This window comes from Sylvia atricapilla, chromosome 4 (genome assembly GCF_009819655.1).
Source record: "Sylvia atricapilla isolate bSylAtr1 chromosome 4, bSylAtr1.pri, whole genome shotgun sequence".
Classification (NCBI taxonomy): Eukaryota; Metazoa; Chordata; class Aves; order Passeriformes; family Sylviidae; genus Sylvia; species Sylvia atricapilla.
In genome coordinates this window covers 62,213,796-62,230,940 of record NC_089143.1, presented here as the reverse complement: position 1 = coordinate 62,230,940, position 17,145 = coordinate 62,213,796, and the positions used below count along the sequence as shown (strand labels likewise).

Genomic DNA, 17,145 nt, shown 5'->3' with positions numbered 1-17,145 from the left:
ATGACACATCAGTCAGTGGCTAGGCAACATCACTTCTCTTTGACAGGAGAAAATTGCATTTAATTTGCGCATCAGATCACGAATAAGCAGACATACGATGCCGAAAATTGAGAAGTATTGCAGCAGAGAAATCAAATTCATATGGACAGGCTAAAATCTCCAGAAGCTCCCAAATAAATGGCCTGTGGGTTTAGAAAATGAGCCAAAAGTGGAGCCAATGACCACAAAAAGCAGTTTGCCATCCCCTCAGCAAATCAACCAGCCATGGAGGAACGCAGCCTTGTGCTGCTACAGCAACTCTTGCTACCTTGATCAAAGCTAACCTGAGTATTCTCCACCACACTGACTGATGTGAGTGCAGTTTGAAGCTATGAAGTCTCAGATACTTGCCCAGATTGGTCTCATTCCCCACAATGCACAATTTATTTACTCTAACGCAAGCACTGCACAGAAACAAAAGTGAAGTCCTAATGCCAACACACAAACAAATGTCTCTCAGCAACGTTTTTTCCCAAGCATTTTGGTGAGGCTTTTGCTATTCCCAGTGCTGTGTCTGGAAGCTGCCCCGAGCATCTCCCAACTATGATGACAAACGGCAAGATCTCCCAAGGTGGACTGCCACACTGAACTGCCCATTTCCTAAGGAGTCAGGAGGTGCCAGCACCATCTCCCTACTTGCCTGGCCAACCCTGCCCATCCCAGTCTCCTCCTTACCGAGAAGGACGCTCCCATGGGTCGCCGGATCCACTTGGGTGGTTTCTTCAGAGGCAGCACCACGCTCTGTGGGGCAGTCTGCTGGGGAAGCTGCAGGGGAGGCAGGGGCTGGCCCGTGCCAAACGGATCGAGGTTCCCAAAAGACGAGGAGAGCTTGGAGAACAGAAGGGGGAAAAAAAACCAGAAGTGACATTTCTCTAATAAACTAAACATTCATTTGAGCTGAAGCAGTACTCCTGCAAGCAGGGCTGCAGACAGCCACTGAAGAGTTCCCATATTTTGTTCCCCCATCCCCTTTCTGTCCCTGTTGTTAGCTGAACAATTTTCAACACCTGGTCAACTTGCTTCTGCCTCAGGCCATCGGTGCTGCCGCCCATGATGGAGTAGACGCTGATGCGCCCGTCGAAGGAGGCCGCAGACAGCACGGCAGGGTTCCTGGGGCACCACTGGATATCAAAGCACCACTGCGTGTTGGTGGGCAGCTCGTACAGCACCTGGGGGGCAGAACCAAGCCAAATACATCAGAGCTTTCCTGGAGCACCCTGCCCCATAGCAACAATGTTCCCCTGTGCCCTGAGACTGGTGTGCTCTTCCTGCTCCACAGCAGCCTCCACATGGCCACAACACTAGCAGTGGGCAAACCCTGATGATCTCCCAACAGCAGATTATCACACACCACTGCTTCATCTCCTCCTCCCATTAAATCTCCTGTTTAATCCACACAGGACAAATGATGCAGGTGGGGCATGTCTGTGCTGTCCCACAGAGAGGTGTGAGCTGCTGCCATTCACACTAGCTTGTTCAGAGCTGACTTGGGTATCCCCACACAGTACATGGAGGAAGTGTGTTTTCACACACTGAAAAGGGTAAAACCTGCATCCTGGGCAGACAGCCTTTTGTGCCCTGGAACAGGCAAGCCCCCCTTACAGAAGACATGTAACTGCAAACCAGGAGAAACTCAGAACAAAATGCTAGCTGTCAGCAAAATGCTGTCTCCCAAGGTTTTTATTTTTAATAAAACATGCAGCATGATTCAACCACATGTCAAAACTTCGTGACAACACAGGATCCAGCTCAGCTAACTCCTCTAACACTGTACAGCTTTTGCACTTGTGGGCCAACATCTGAATCTTAGAAACACTTCCCACTCCACAATTATTGCCCACTGGAGGCAAGGAGCCTTCCAGCATGTTTGAAGCCTTTCCCCTGCTCTAGGGACAAACATTGTCTGAAAAACAGATCTGCATTCTCTTTGAAAGGTATCCCCAGCCCCAAAGGGGTGGGGTAGGAGCACATTTGAGTGGCTCTCACTGATCTGCCACTACTATACCAACCTACAAAACTCTCCTGTCTGGATAAAGTTCTTATAGAAGGAAAAAGGCAATTGAAAAATTATTCACTCACACTGGAGCAAAACAAGAGTAGAAAGCATATACTTAAGTGGAGCCATTTCCATCTCTTATAATGAACAGAAACATCAGTACTCAGTAAGAGAGAAGCTGCAAGGACAAGTGTGTAATACTGAAAATACCAGGAAGGAATCCTGCACCACCAGAACAAGCTCAGAAGATACATATAGCAAATAGGACAGGGAGCAACATACCACAGGAGCATCATTCCTAGGAATGCAAGCACAGGAACATGTGCTTTGTATGTGACACCTCTGAACAGACATTTTTGGGTTTTTTTAAGTGGTATGCATACAATACCTCGCCTGTGTTAGGGTTGGAGCAGAGAATTTTAGAATCCTTCCCACAGCTAAGTAGCAGCTCTGGATCTGCCATACTCCAAGCAATGGCCAATATACCCCTGCATGAAAAACCACAACAACAAAGCTTAATGCAAATGCAAAATAAATAAAGCACATTTAGAAGTTCAGCATCCCACATCAAAATGCCCTCTCTACCCCTTCTTCCCACAAGAGGAATTTTTCAACTTTGTCAGCCCTTGTTTTGTTGAAATAAATGCCTTTTATTTTCTGCATGAAAAGTTGTAAAATTGCAGCCATTGTATCTGCAAATTAAACACAACAGTCATAGGAGAGCAGCTGGGCATTAGTAACAACATGGTTTGTCTGCAGTGTCACTAATATCCAGTGTGCAAACCCACAGGTAAGGTCAGTGACTAGAAAGTTATTCAGCTTTTTATTAGTAAGACACTCAAGTCAGAAGAACCCACTGGCAGCAGTTTTGGTAGAAGCCACAACACTGTTCTCCCTTCTTAAATCAAGCACTGGGTTTGAACAATAAGGAAAGTTTTACCAGTAATGAAGGAGGGACAAGAACTAAACAAAATCATCCACTATATCCAAAATAAAGGCATTTAGGAGACTGAGGGGCACAGAAACTGTGCAAATCCACATATGAGGATGTGCCTGGGTGCACCTTTAGTACATTATTCAGCCAAAATCAACTACTACTAGTTCTTTTTTTCCTTAGCTTCCTCTTCTTAAAAAAAAACTTAGAAACAAACCAGTATAGTTTATATATATATATAACAGCTGTTTCAGCACCTTGGTGGATTTGTTTATTTATTTCATTTTGGGGCCTGTTTCCTTCAGAGCCAAGCTCCAAAAAGGCAAGTTTTTCATGGCAGAGGGCTGGCAGGTCAACAAGCCAGCACACAGCACTGCCCCTGCTGAAATTGCCACCACCAAGGGAGCCTTCCTTCACAGGGAAGGGCAGGAGGTGAGATGTGCAAACCAGGATAGTTACCAACAGTGTAACCCCATGGGGCACAGTGTGCTCTGTAAGACTTGTACCTCGTGTGACTTTCTAGAACACGAAGCGGTGAGGAGGCAAATCTTAGGTCCCACATCTGAATGACGGGCAGCCTGTCGTCCTCCGAGGCCAAAACCATCTGGGTGGCAACTTCAGGGTGCCAAGCCAAGCCTGAGCAGTGCATCTGAGGGGTGACATTGGGTCAAAGCATCACACAACTGAGCAGCGCTGAAGGAAAAAGCAAACTAGACCAAATGTGTCTGTGTGCATGGTAAAACACCACTGCGAGGGAATTTGCAACTCTGTTTCCAGGCATTATTTCTGTCTGCATTGACTGGGATATTCTCCTTATTCCTGTGAATGAAGAGGCTTGCATTTAAGTTTCCCAAGGTCCTCTCAGAGAGGTTACACTCTGCTAATTTTTTCACAGTCCTATGCTTTAATGTGAGAAAACACTAAAGCTCACCATACAGACCTTTTCCTCTACTATTTCTATTGCTATTTTAATACAAGCCAACATTAGGCAGAGGTTGTCATGAGAACATTGCATCACAGGACTACCATCACATGAAGACAGCCTACTGTGCTGCTGTTATGTCAGGCAACAAACACAGGAAACACTGAAACTTAGTTTACCAAAAGAATAAGTGAGGAAAGAGCAACTTCACAACTTCTAAGTTTTATTTTTAACTCTTGCTCTATCTTCAGAGTTTGTTACAGCAATATGCTATTTAAAACAATACAAAACTGCACAAATATGTCACTCTCCATGAGCTGAACAGGCTTGTTTTTTTACATATACTTTGCCTAAAGGGGTGGCATGATGGCACTGTGACCTGCTCAGTGTCATGCCTCCTTGTGGCAAAAAAAAAAAAAAAAAAAAAAAAAATCCCAAAACCCAATCAACCTCCTCCCCTAAAAAACCACCAAAAAATCAAACCAAACAAAAAAACCCACACCCAAAAAACCCAAAACAAACAAAAACTACACCCAAAAAAACCAAAACAAAAAATCCCCACACCCAAAAAACCCACAACAAACAAAAAAAACCACACCCAAAAAACCCACAACAAACAAAAAAAAACCACACCCAAAAAAACCAAAACAAAAAAAAACCCACAACCAACTTTCTGTGGTAGCCCCAAACAGAGCAGAAAATGCTTTCTCAAAACTACATCATCACTCTGATAGGACATCTGAGTGCCTTGCCTTGCTTCAGTCTGCATCTGGCTACTTGAACTTCAAATGCTGACAATCCCTCTTGCATATACATGCTCTAAAGAGCAAACTGGGCCAGGCACCAGTGTCTCTGTCCCACGAGAAGGGGAGCCATGACCCATCCCTACAGGTCCCTGCAAGCAGCCCGCAGCAGCCGGGGAGCACTCACCCTGTTGTTGTGGTCGGTGACTTTGATGATGGGCTCGTTCTTGCGCAGATCCCACACGGTGGCTCTGCCGCTGGGGCTGGCGGACGCCAGGATGTGCTGGACCTGCCTGTTCCATGCAATGCAGCTGATGTCCTCCAGAGGCTGCCGCACACACACAGCAAACAGCCCGTCACAGCCCCGCCGCGCTGCGGACCCACACCCTGCCGCTATTCTCCAGCCGGGACAGCGCCCCGTGCGCTGGGAGTGCTCTGGATTCATTATGAGCTGCTAGAACTTCTCTGTCCAGTTTTCTGTTTCACAGTGCTACACATCAGTAATTAAGACTAAGCTAAACTGCCTTCGAGAAGAGAAAATTCTTCCATGAAAGTATATCCAGGCATAGGAACTGCTCTTTTGTCTCGGACTATTAGATTTTTATTTAGCAAAAAAAAAAATACAAGGCTTGGAGAAATTCCATGGGGTTTTTTTTATTTCCCCCAATGCTTATTTTTAGACCAAAAATTAAAAGCAGTATTAACCCAGCTCTTGTTGCTCTATTATTTCTAGGTGCCATTATACATCTGGACCAAAAGATATCTCAGCCTAAAAAATCACTATTAGACATAAGTCTTTCACAGGGATCTCTAAGGCAAGCATCCTCTCAAATGCCTACATGTTAGTAAATGACATCAACTGAACAAAGCAGCCAAACTCCAGAGTTAAAACTAAAAATCTTTAAATTGAAGATTACTTCTCATCATATTTACACACTTGTCTGTCTCAAAATTATTATGCAGCAATAAACCCAGTGACCTTTTTCATGAACTTCTGTGGAACTTTTAACAGAAGTGTGCTTGCACTGAAACAACTTCCTCCCATTCTTCCATTTCCTTCACAAGGCAAAAAGCACAAAAGACTATTGTTTTTCCCCACAGATCATCTTTAAGAGACACAGGCTAAACACTGGACCTTGAGTACAGCAATTAAATCACTCCCTGAAAGCCACCAAGGTAACTGCAAAACCTACTGCCTCATCATCTGACTTCTCAGTGGCTGCTTTTTATCTTTCTCCTATTTTTCTCTGTGTACCTTCACCATCTTCAGATCCATGCATGCAGTGAAACATGCAGAGGAAGACTAAAAGACATGTAATGGCTATGGTATTTGAAGAGCAGTGTAACCCAAGAGACTCTGCTCATTGCTTGATAAAATGGAACATTTCTCAAAGATTAAGGAGACACTACAGCTTGCCCTGGCCAAATACAATTTCTTAACAAAAAATTGCCACATGAAGACATAGCTGGAGCCAGAACTGCAGGTCTGTTGTGGATAAAGACAGCACATCCAGGGCTGCTGCAGAAGCAGAGCACACTCATTGCACAGACCTGTGCACACTTGCTCCTGCAGCTCCAGCCAGGACACTGCTCTCCAGGGGCTACAAAATCAGCAGCATCCAGTCACCCTTGTATGCAGCTACCACCCAATTTAGACTTCAAGAGGCTTCCCCTTCCCATGACCTTGAGACTGCTTTAAACCACAAATTCCAATCAGTTCTCACTTAACTGCCACGCATCTTTTTCATGAGTCTGCTCTGGGGAATTTAATAAATATAAATCAGGTACCTGTGTCTTTGCTCCAGGTGTCATTGGTGTAGCAAAGTTGTTCAAGTCCCAGATATAGATTTCAGACTCGTTAGCACCAGAGGCCACCAGATTAGTCTGTAAGAAACATTAATAGACATTAAGAGTATTTTCAGCATCAGCTTTCCCAGTCTTAGCTGCTGGGAGGCACCAGATCTGCAGGACTCTGTGAAATTCCCCTATCAGCTCAGGATGTAGGAAAAGATACAGGGAACACAGTGCCAGGGCAGAGGAGGAAGCAGTACTGCAGTTACAGCCACCCAGATCTTTGCTCTGCACAGAGTGGCATTCCTGCCCTGCTCACAGTGAGTGCAGCCATGCAGAGCACTCCTGCACCTGGGATGCAAAAGTCCAGGCAGGACAACAGGAGCCAAGGTCGCCAAGTGCCCTTTGGTCACATTTTGTGGCCGATGACAGGCAAGTCCTGAGTTCAAAACACGCAGAAAGGGACAGGAAGCGATTCAGAGAGGACACAATGAACACAGTACGGCCTTGCTGGAGGCAAGTGTGCAGGGACAGAAGTGTTATTTAGGAAACAAATCCAACTGAATTCTCACACAGCTGGTGGCAACAAGGAAAAACCAACACACTGTATCTAGAAGGAAGTAAGTGCTCATTGGTGATGTGGGAAGGATTGTTGGCTTTGAGAGCCCTTCTGCTAAAGAGGCCACATGGCTGTGTTTCCTTGCTGTCTCCTCTTTCCAAACAACAATACTCCGAGGCCATGAGGGTGGATCCTACCCAATCCCCAGAGGAGATACCTGAAAACTGATCTCACCAGAAACATGAATGGCTGCACATAATTCCTTCCTGTGTGACTGGCACAGCACACAGAAGCTGAGAGAAAAGGCTGAGTAAAAGCACCCTGAAGAGTACCTCTACTTCACACACAAGCAGAGCTAGAAAGATCAACTGAATTGACAAGGTACCCCGGGCACTTTCACCCCCCATCCTGAAATGCCAATAATGGGACAGGTTCTTCCTACTAAACACAGACACTTAAACACCAAACACAGTTCATGTTTTTCAGGGGAGGGAAAGCAGCAGAAACATCATATGCTACAAGATGGGCCACTCCCCTATTGAGGAACAGCAGAAAAACCAACCTGGAACATGTTGACATCGAGTGCTCTCACTGGTCCCGTGTGCTTGTCTTTCTGGGCTATTATTACCTCAGCCTCTCCATCTAGGATTTTGGCCGAGTCGTACAGAATGACATTTCCATTTTCACCCCCAGCAATCAGGACTCCAGACACTCTGTCCCCTGAAGTCATGCTGTGAGGGCCCCAGATCAGCTTGTGGTACCTGCAAGACACAGAGGGCCCCACAGTCTTAGAACCATCCACCACCACGTAGGTTGATGCCATCCCAGTTTTGCTCGCCCCAGCTGAAGTCAGAGAAAAGCACTGCATGCATTTCTCCCTGAGGATGAGTCTCTGCACAACCCCTTCCATTAGGAAGACATGCCCCAATTCTGCTCCTTAACAAGAGGCACAACACGCACAACCAATAACCTGCAAAGTGATATCACCAATTTCCTGGCTGCAAAATCAGGTAAATGTTCCCAACCACAACAGGAGTTATCAAAGCAAGGCCTGTAAGCCCATCCAGTCACAGCTTGGAGAAAAACCTCTGCTATCTGAGAGCAGCTTCACACAGAAGAAAGAGGTGAAATTAGAAAAATTCCGTATCTTTTTCCGTATCCGTGCTTTTGGATGTGCAACTGTTTTGTCTGCCATACCAGGGGACTCGGTATGTTTAGTCAGCATCACAGACATCTCTTGGACCACAGCCCATCTTCAGGCTAACTCAAGAGGGATCAAACATACTTCCAGAAATTAAGAACACCATTGTGTCCACCTGTAAATATCCAAATTACCTTGAACTCAATTAACTTCCTGCATAAGCAAAACAGCATTCCTGTGCACTCAGCCATACAAAGAATTAATATGCTCTACATAAAATGACACAGCCACCTATCAGCTCTTGTGCAAGCAGAAAGCAAACCCACACTGACTGGAAGGTGGCTAAGATACCTTAGCATTCACTCAAATATTCCACATCTCTTTGTTACCTTTGGGCAAACTTCCAGCAATTTCTTTAAACCACAGCAACTTGAGCATGGTAAGATAGATACTGCAGAAAGCTACTCAAAGAGCATATGCTGGGTGAGAAATCCCATAATAGCCAAGTGTCCATGTTCCCAGTGTTGAGATGACAGCAGGGGCTCACCAAAGAACGATGCTACAAATAGAAATTGGTCCATGATATCAGACAGACCCATTCCTGGGTATGATTTTATGCTTCTGCACTTAATCATTAAGCAGGTTTATGAGAGATGAAGTGACTGACAGGGTTGTCCAGGCACCACCAGCAAGACTGAACAGGCCTTAAAACAACCCAAAATGAAGGCAGGAAACGGTAAGGATCAAAACCCCAAAATGAACTGTGTAATGACTTTTTTCCTGCCCTTTACTCTTTCCAAGATAAAATATGGTTCTATAAAAGCAGTGCAAAACTTTTCTTGGAGGGCAATTAAGAATTTATCTTTTGTGGGTCTAATCACCTGGACATTTTCATTTGCTGCAAACCCAAATACAGCCTGACATATACACTGCTATCTAATCTTGAATTAAAAACAAACAAACAACTAACCCTCAACCTCCTTTTCAATGCATTTTCTGGGGCAAAGTCAAATTCTTTTCTTGCTGGTCAAGGGAGGCACTTTCCAAGGAGCACTGAATCCTGGATATAAGGAATGCTTCTAGAAATTCAGTAAGCAAACGGCAAGTCTTGAAGAATCTCAGTCACAGGTAAAACAAGGTAGAACAATGAAACTCAAAGATCCAACACTGCCTCCTGCTCTGAGCAGGTCAGTAGGACATGTTGACATCACTCTGCTCACAGAGCAGGGCATTTAAAAAGGGACTGTGGCTGTTTCAGCTCTGCCAGAGAACTGCTACAAGTGCTGCTGTAATGCTCTGATGCTAACAACATTTGTCTGGATAAGCACATGGTAAGGAACTAACAGCCAAGTGGAGCTGTGCAGCCAGGAATTTGGCTTCCCAGCTGCAGGAACACACACAACATAACCCAAGTTAGTTACGTTACAGGAGTCTCCCTGAGATACCTAAATACAAACAGGATGATGCAACATGAAAAGTTGCCACTGTATTTTCACAATTTTTTCTGTTCTCTCGTGAATGCCAGAGACTTCCTGAGATAAAGGGTCCCCACATACATTCAAAAATTTTCTGTTTATGTCAAAGCATGAGCAGCTTGCTTGGAGTCCAAACTCCAAACTAATTGCACATACTTTATCTTTCAGTGCTGAACTTCTGCTTCTCTCCTCAATAATTGCAGGCAAACCACACCAAGTGACATTTCCACACATATCACATGTAACAGTTCCACACACTGTACCTTCCCTCTTACAACACTGCCTACCTGTGTGAGGAGGGGAATGTGGCACAGCTCTTCATATCCAGTGAAGGGTCTGCTAAGTCCAACTCAAATATTTCTAGAGAAGCACTTGTACTGAAGGTTGCATCCAGCTGCTGAGCTGATGTACCTGTGAGGAAGCATGTCTGGCAGTGAAAAAGCCATGATACCACAGAGCAATAGCTGCCAATGCATCACAATAAGGGGAACAAAACCATCGTCCTTTCAAAAAAGATCCTGAGATGGGGTCGGGCTTCGGTTCCTGTTAGTTAGATATAGCCCCACACAACTCTCCTCCCCACAGTTCTCCCTTGGGGTGTTTCTTAATGAGTATGAGCAGGAAAAGCTTTGGGCAAGTACTTCTCCCAAATGCAATGCCGCACAGAACACGACCAAAGATACAAAGGAACCACAAGTGACTAGTGCTTAGGATTGGTGTCACCTTTCCCTGGCAAAAGGAGGAGGACGCTTGTTGTTACTTGCGGAATGCAAAGCATGTTTTTATCAGCACAGTGCAAGAACTGCACTCAAAATCCCACAACATACACCCCACTCCAGCCCTCTGGACACGGAGTAACTTCTATAGCTTTCAATAATGGTCCCTTCATGGCAGCCACGGCACACAGTGCGAGGTCTGCTAGCACATGCTTCCCAGAAAACTCACCTGTGGCCAGGTAAATGGGGTGCTGCTGGGCAGGGCTCCATGCCTGCATGGCAGTACGGTCTATTTCCTTCAGCTTCATTTTGCTGAAAAGTAAGACCAAGAAAGGCGATGCTTGAATGGTGCATGGTGAGACTGCACGGCCACGGATCCAGGAGCCGCATTAGGACTCGGCAGGAGCAGCCGCAGGGACCGTTTTCCTAAAGATATCCCACGGACAGACACCCAAGCCATGCCCTGCATTGGACACCCGGGGGAGGGGAGGAATAACTCTCCTCCGGCAGAGAAACATTGACACGTAGAGGAAACTGACGGGCGCTGACCATAACACAGGAAAACGTGGGCAAAGCTTCAGCAGCTGTGAAAAAACCCTCTTCTCACAGCACCAAGGCATCGAGCGCCCCACGGCAGCTTTTCGGCCTCAGCCCACGAAACAAACCCGTCCCCGGGCAGACCCTGCCCAGAGCCCGCCGCCCAACACCCTCAGGGCTCATTTCTGGGTCCCATTTCAGCCCCCTCGGGCTCCCCCCGCCCGAGGCACAGCCCGCCAGGCCGGCGGCAGCGCCACCCTCGCCCCGTTCCCGACAGGAACCGGAGGCAAACAGCTGTACAGCAGAGGCTGTCGCCGTCCCTGCCCTCACCTCGGCGTCCCCGGCGCTCACCCGGCCCCGCACCGCTCCAACGTGGCAGCCCCGGCACCGCCTCCCGGCCGCCAGCGCCTTCCGGGCGCGCCCCGCGGCTTCCGGGCGGCGCCTTCCCGGCACGGGGAGCGCGGGAAGCCGCGGGAATAGTGGTGGTGGGAGGGGGTGTGTGTGTGGGGATGTGCAGCCGCCTCCGTCCGCGCGTGTCCTCTGTGTCCCTCGGGGCGGGAGCAGCCATCGGCCCTGGGGAAAAGGGAGACTGGTTAGGGGCGCCGGGACCGGGGGGAGCCGGGGCGCAGCGCCGGCAGCGCGGGGGCCGCGGTGCCGCCTGTCCTCAGCTCAAGGGTAGTAATCATGGCGTGGTCATGATGTGAACAGCAGTGAGGCTCATCACGGGACAGGGGCTACCCCAGGGCGGGGGAACAGCCCGAGGGAGCTCAGCCGGCTTCTACGGCCGGGACGGCGGCCCCGGACCCACCTCCTCACGGCAGCCGGGGCACAGCTCCGCTGCCGCCTCCCGCCGCCGCTGGGCTCCGCTGCCGCTCGGCGGGCAGACGGCGTGCGCGGGGCGGGCGCTGCGCGGGCCGCATGGCGCGGCCGAGCCAGCGCACAGCGGGAGAGACGGCGGGGGCTGCCGGCCTCGCTATAAATAGCGGCTGGAGGCGCGGCTCCCATTGGCGCTGAGGATCGCCCCTCGCCATTGGCTGCGCCCGCCGCCATCGCCGCTCCCGATTGGCTGGGTCCGCTCCCGGTCCCGCCGCCGCCACCGCGGTCGCGCCGCCGTGCCCAATGGGGCCGCGGTCCGGCGGAGCCGCCGGCCAATGACGAGGCGGCGGCCGGGCCGCGCGGGCGGCGGCGGCCAATGGGCGAGCCCGCCGTGGCGCGCGCGCGGCGGCAGGCGCGGCGGCGGCGGTGGCGGCGCGCGCGCGGGGCCGCCATGACGCGGAGCTGCTCCGCGCTGGGCTGCACCGCGCGCGACACCGGGCGGAGCCGCGAGCGCGGCATCTCCTTCCACCAGTGAGTGCGCCCGCCCGGCCGCCGTCCCCTCGTCCCGCCGTCCCCTCATCCCGCCCTCTCCCTCTGCCGCAGGTTCCCGGTGGACGCCGCGCAGCGCCGCGAGTGGATCCGCGCCGTGAACCGCGTGGACCCGCGGAGCCGCCGGGCGTGGCGGCCCGGTCCCGGCGCCATCCTCTGCTCCCGACACTTCGCCGAAGGGGACTTCGAGCGCTACGGGCTGCGGCGGAAGCTGCGGCGGGGGGCCGTGCCCTCCCGCTTCCTCCCCTCGGTGCGGGCGCGTACCGGGCGCGCTCCCCGCTTCCCCCTTTCGCGGCGTTCCGCCGTGTGCCGTGACCTCCCCTTTCCTTCCCCCGCAGGAGCCGCCGGGCGCCGGCCGCAGGAGGAGCGGCACCCCCGGGCGGGCGCTGAAGCAGCCGCTGCCCAGTGCCCCCGCCGGGGACCACAACTACAGCCTGCAGGGACAGCGGGCGGCCGAGCCGCCGCCAGCCCCGCCGCCGCCCGCCGGCGGATGCGGCCCCGCGGCCCGGCGCAGGACCGTGCCGAGCGTCCTCAGGGAGCTGGCGGAGAAGCGGCGGCTTCCTGAGGAAATCGTGAGTTTGCTGCAGGCGCAGTTTTCAGGTACTGCTGGGCGCGCTTGGTGAGGCAGAGCGCACTCCCTCGCCCCGGTTTCATGTCTTTGCTTAACCCCTTGCCAAGGAAGAGGCGAGGCACGGTGGGATCTGAGCCCTGCACTTCCCGCCAGACTTCAGGACTGAGCTGTTCTAGAGGCCACGATGTTGCCTTGTATTCTGTAGTGCATTTGTGTCATGCATCCCTCTGTTACCAGCCCTTTATTTGTTTCACTGAAGTTGACCTTTTGTGATTTCTTAAGCAGATTTGCCTCGAGAGTTGCACAGCTGGAGGCAGATGGCAGACTACTCACCAGAAATGAGGCAATTTGCTTGTCTTCTCCATCTCTACCATACTAAAGCCTATGATCACCTACGGAAGATTCTTCCCCTCCCTCATCCTTACAGCCTGACAAAGCAAGTTTTTATTAATTTATTCATTCAGAATGTATTTCCAGGTACTGGTGTAGAAATAGGTGTAACAGAGCTGTCCTGAAGCTGCTTTGTAACTTCCCTGCATGGTCAGCACTTTCCTTGGCTTCCCACCGCTAGGATGGGAAAAAAGACTCAGACTGTGCATGGAGGAAAGCAGGGCTGCCTTCTTTGCCCTGCATGTCTCAGCCTGCTCTGCAGCTCTGGGCATGGCTGACCACGTCCCAAGTGGTAAAAACTGCTGCCTGTTGCTTTAACTTTTCCAGAATCACGTTTCCTAATCACATCTTCCCTTTTTTCCCCCAGCTGGCTGTCTAGTAACGGGGCTGCTGCAGGCTTCAGCAGTGATGTTTTCCTCCGGCTTCAGGAACAGGTGGAGAGAGGGGATCAGGCCTACCGCCACTGTGCTGTGCTGGTACAGGACGTGTCCCTGCAGAAGCAGCAGGAGTGGGACCCACAGAGCAGGCGGCTGATGGGCTTTGTTGATTTGGGAGCAGGCAGCCTTGACGCTGACGAAGCTCCGCTGGCGTCGGAAGCGATAATCCTCATGGCAGCGGGCATCTCGAGCCCTTGGACAGCTCCCCTTGGCTATTTCTTGGTGAACAGCACGTCCGGCCGCCTCCTCGCTCAGCTCCTTCGTCAGGCCATCAGTAAGCTCAACAACATTGGGATCGTGGTCTTGGCTGTGACATTGGGCGCCTCTGCTCATGGTGCTGAGGCTGCCAGAGCTTTGGGGATCAGGATACATCCCAGAAGGATTCAGTGCACATTCCAGCATCCACCCGGTTCTGCTCACAGCATCACATACTTCTTTGACGTTTGTCACGCCCTCCTGCTGATCAGGAATGCTCTGCAGTGCTTCCAGAAGGTAGAGTGGCTCGGTGACAGCGTGTGGTGGCAGCACATGGTGGAGCTGGCAGCTCTGCGGGAGCAGAGGGTGTCGGAGCTGTGCAGTCCTGAGTCAGGCAGGGCTGGGAGTAAAGCCAGTTACCACCTGAAGGTCAACCCTGCTACCCTGCTGTTCAGCGAGGGTGTTGCTGAGGCACTGGAGCACCTCCAGAAGCTGGGCCTGGCCTCGTTTCAGAACTGCAGCGGGACTGTCAAGTTTGTGCGCCTGATGAGCTCTCTGTGCGATGCCTTTTATGGCAGAGGCCCCTGTGGAAAGGAGCCTTTGCTAGCTGGAAATTACACCAGAATAAGCAACCTCTTTGATGAGGCCAAGAGCTGCTTCGTCAACTTAACAGACTCTGTGGGGAGATACATTATTAAGAGCAAACGTAAACTGGGATTTCTGAGCTTCTTGCTCAATGCTGAAAGCCTCAAGTGGCTTTCCTCCAACTATACATGTCCAGAAGGCACTCCTTCCCACCACCTCCACACACATGCCTTCAGCCTGGGCCCTCTGGAGCAGTTTCTCAGGGCCCTGCAGCAAGCCTGTGGCAGCAGTGGCAGCCCCACCTGCGCTGTGTTCCAGGCTGCTTACCAGAAACTGCTGGCCAGCCGCAGCCTGGCACCCGGCTCAGCACACAGCAGTGGCAGTGCCGACCCCTGGCACGTGTCCCTGTCTCAGAGGAGAGCTCTGACTCTGGGCAGCATTCGTGCTCAGTGTCACCCAGCTCCTGGCAGGCCTCTGGCCCCAGAGCACCCCTGCAGTGCAGGCCTGCTGGTGCCCAGCTCTGCCCTGAGCAATGCACTGACAGATCTCTCGCTGTACACACAGAGCCTCACCTGCGCTGCCGGCTGGGTGGCCGAGCACTTGGCCCTGGACTTGCAGTGTGAGGCTTGTCTTGCCTCTCTGTTTGAGGCAGATGGGAGCAGGCTAAAACACACGTCAGTGCTCTACATAAAAAAGTTAGGTGGTGTCAGTCTGCCCTCAGCCAGTGTGCACCATGTAACAAGCATTTCAGAACGAGTCCTAAACCAATATGGCAAAGTGGGAGGTGCCAACAAAAACACCAAGCTGTGGCATTTGTCTCTAGAGCAGAAGGTCTTCCAGGAACTCCTGGGAGAAAGCCCCCTCTTTCCCACTCTCACAAACCATTTATTAGATGGAGAGCTGAGCATCAACAACCACTACACAGTCTTAGTAAAGGAAATAACACGGTGTTACTTAAATGTAAGAACAAACCCTGCCCAACACCTGAATTTGAAATCCCCTTGCAGAAAGCACCAATTGAAGAGACTAAAGGGAAAGCATTTGTTTCCATCACCACTGGTTAGCTGTCAGTCAAGCTAAACCAGCACCTGGTCTGAGTACTCTGTGGTTCCAAGGATGGCTGTTCCTTGCTGGAGCTCAGTGCTGGACAAACCTAGGCCACACACGTGAGGAAACACTGCGGGCAAAACTGGTGTTGATAAACAGTGATGTTTCAGGCCACTGCAAACCCCTAACCAGAGTTTTAACTGAGCAAAGCAAGGAAGTTTATCCCATCCCCTGCTCCTTCTAGCAATCCTGAAGGGCAGCCATGTATTTCATGAAACTTGCACAGGAGGTCAGAATGAGCAATGCTTGCTCGAGGTGCCTGGGGCAGTGGTAGGAGACTGCAGTGTCTGTGGAAGTGCTGTGTGACTTCAGTGCTGCACATGCTCTGCCAGAAGAAAACTGATAGTTGATGGGGTTGCAAGGGAATCACACACACAAGCACTTTAATTTCACCAAAAAGCTGTGCATTAGAAAAGCTGGAGGCAAGAAAGCTTGCAGAGCTTCTACTTAAATAGGAAAATGAAGATGTGAAAAGAAAGTGGCAAGCTGTACACAAGCTCTAATCTCCTTTCCAACATGTCTCATCACACAGCTAAAGGTGCTGGTCAAGTCTAGATCCTCTGGAGCAGTCCTGAGCCTGTGATCAGATCATTGTGTCCAGTGGCATCCAGGAGCACCAACACCCTCCTCCAGAGGCAGGAATACATGGGGGTGCTGCAGCAGGACAAGCATTTCAGTTCCCATTTCATGGCCCCATCCTCCCTGGGCTGGCCTGCAGCCCAGGGCACAAGGCACCCTCCTTTCAATGTTTCCACTGGTCACTTGAGCCATAGCTTTGATGCCTCCAAGTAGGACAGGCCTCTTCAGTTAATTTCCATGGCAGGGAAGCTGCCTCCAGTGCTTTGCCTGGAATAGTGAAGTTTGGCAGAAGTGCTGCTAAGAGGTTTCCCTTTGCCATGCAGAACAGGAGTTGCATCCATAGAGATCAAAGAACCAATTCCCACAAAACCTGCTGTTCAGTCACTTTCAAGGTCCATGATAAAGCTGGGAGGAAAAATGGTGATCTGCCACATCCTAAGGCAGTAACAACATTAAAGGTGCCTTTCTGCCTACCAGTGACTTGACAAAACTCACTCTGGTTGGTTTGGGTTTCTCCTCCTCCCCTTAGTTGTGCTGCACTCAATCCCTCAAGTTCTGCTTTGAGAGCAGCAGCACCACAGAAATTCATACAATCACTGCTGGGAGGAACAAACCAGAACCTCTGGGCTTTTTTCTCCCCCCCAATCCAAATATCTATGCAAAAAAAGCCCATGTTGAAGCCATCACTGTCATGGAGCCACTCCAGCTACAAGAGACTCTGCAGGAAACTATTCCCTCCCCTCTGTATGTGATTTTTGGGACAACTGGCAAAATGTTGCTGAAATCCCAGTGACAGATTGGTTGCAATCATGTAATGTTGGAACACTTGCACTGCCTCCACCTCTGAGAGGAGTAGTTGTGAACTGTGCTATGGCGTGCTGTGCATGACAGCACACCAATAACAAAGGGATATTTATTTATCTCTGGTAGCATCTGGTCTCATACTGAAAATTCAAGCCAGTACTTGCATCAGAAGTGGACCTAGTGTTAATTTATTTTGGTATTTCAGTGACAAACCTTCTGTGTATATTTGTCAGTGCAGAAGCAAAGGAGTGCAAAAAAA

At 50.5% G+C, this 17,145-nt stretch overlaps 2 protein-coding genes across 2 annotated transcripts in view; one reads left to right on the top strand and one right to left on the bottom strand.

Moving 5' to 3' along the window:
• Positions 1–17,145, bottom strand: part of SEC31A (SEC31 homolog A, COPII coat complex component) — a 47,183-nt gene that overhangs the window by 28,444 nt on the left and 1,594 nt on the right. The window contains exons 2-11 of the mRNA XM_066318145.1: positions 11,184–11,426; positions 10,546–10,628; positions 9,888–10,011; positions 7,547–7,745; positions 6,423–6,518; positions 4,822–4,962; positions 3,476–3,618; positions 2,424–2,523; positions 1,047–1,208; positions 715–867 (exon numbers count right to left, since the gene is read on the bottom strand). Coding sequence (XP_066174242.1) covers positions 715–867; positions 1,047–1,208; positions 2,424–2,523; positions 3,476–3,618; positions 4,822–4,962; positions 6,423–6,518; positions 7,547–7,745; positions 9,888–10,011; positions 10,546–10,624 — 1,197 coding nt within the window. The 5' untranslated portion in view covers positions 10,625–10,628; positions 11,184–11,426. The remainder of the gene's footprint in view (positions 1–714; positions 868–1,046; positions 1,209–2,423; positions 2,524–3,475; positions 3,619–4,821; positions 4,963–6,422; positions 6,519–7,546; positions 7,746–9,887; positions 10,012–10,545; positions 10,629–11,183; positions 11,427–17,145) is intronic.
• On the top strand, positions 13,072–15,821 carry THAP9 (THAP domain containing 9). The gene is made up of 2 exons (XM_066318157.1): positions 13,072–13,225; positions 13,547–15,821. Exons 1-2 carry the CDS (start codon positions 13,107–13,109, stop codon positions 15,474–15,476), a joined length of 2,049 nt encoding a protein of 682 aa, XP_066174254.1. The 5' UTR covers positions 13,072–13,106; the 3' UTR covers positions 15,477–15,821.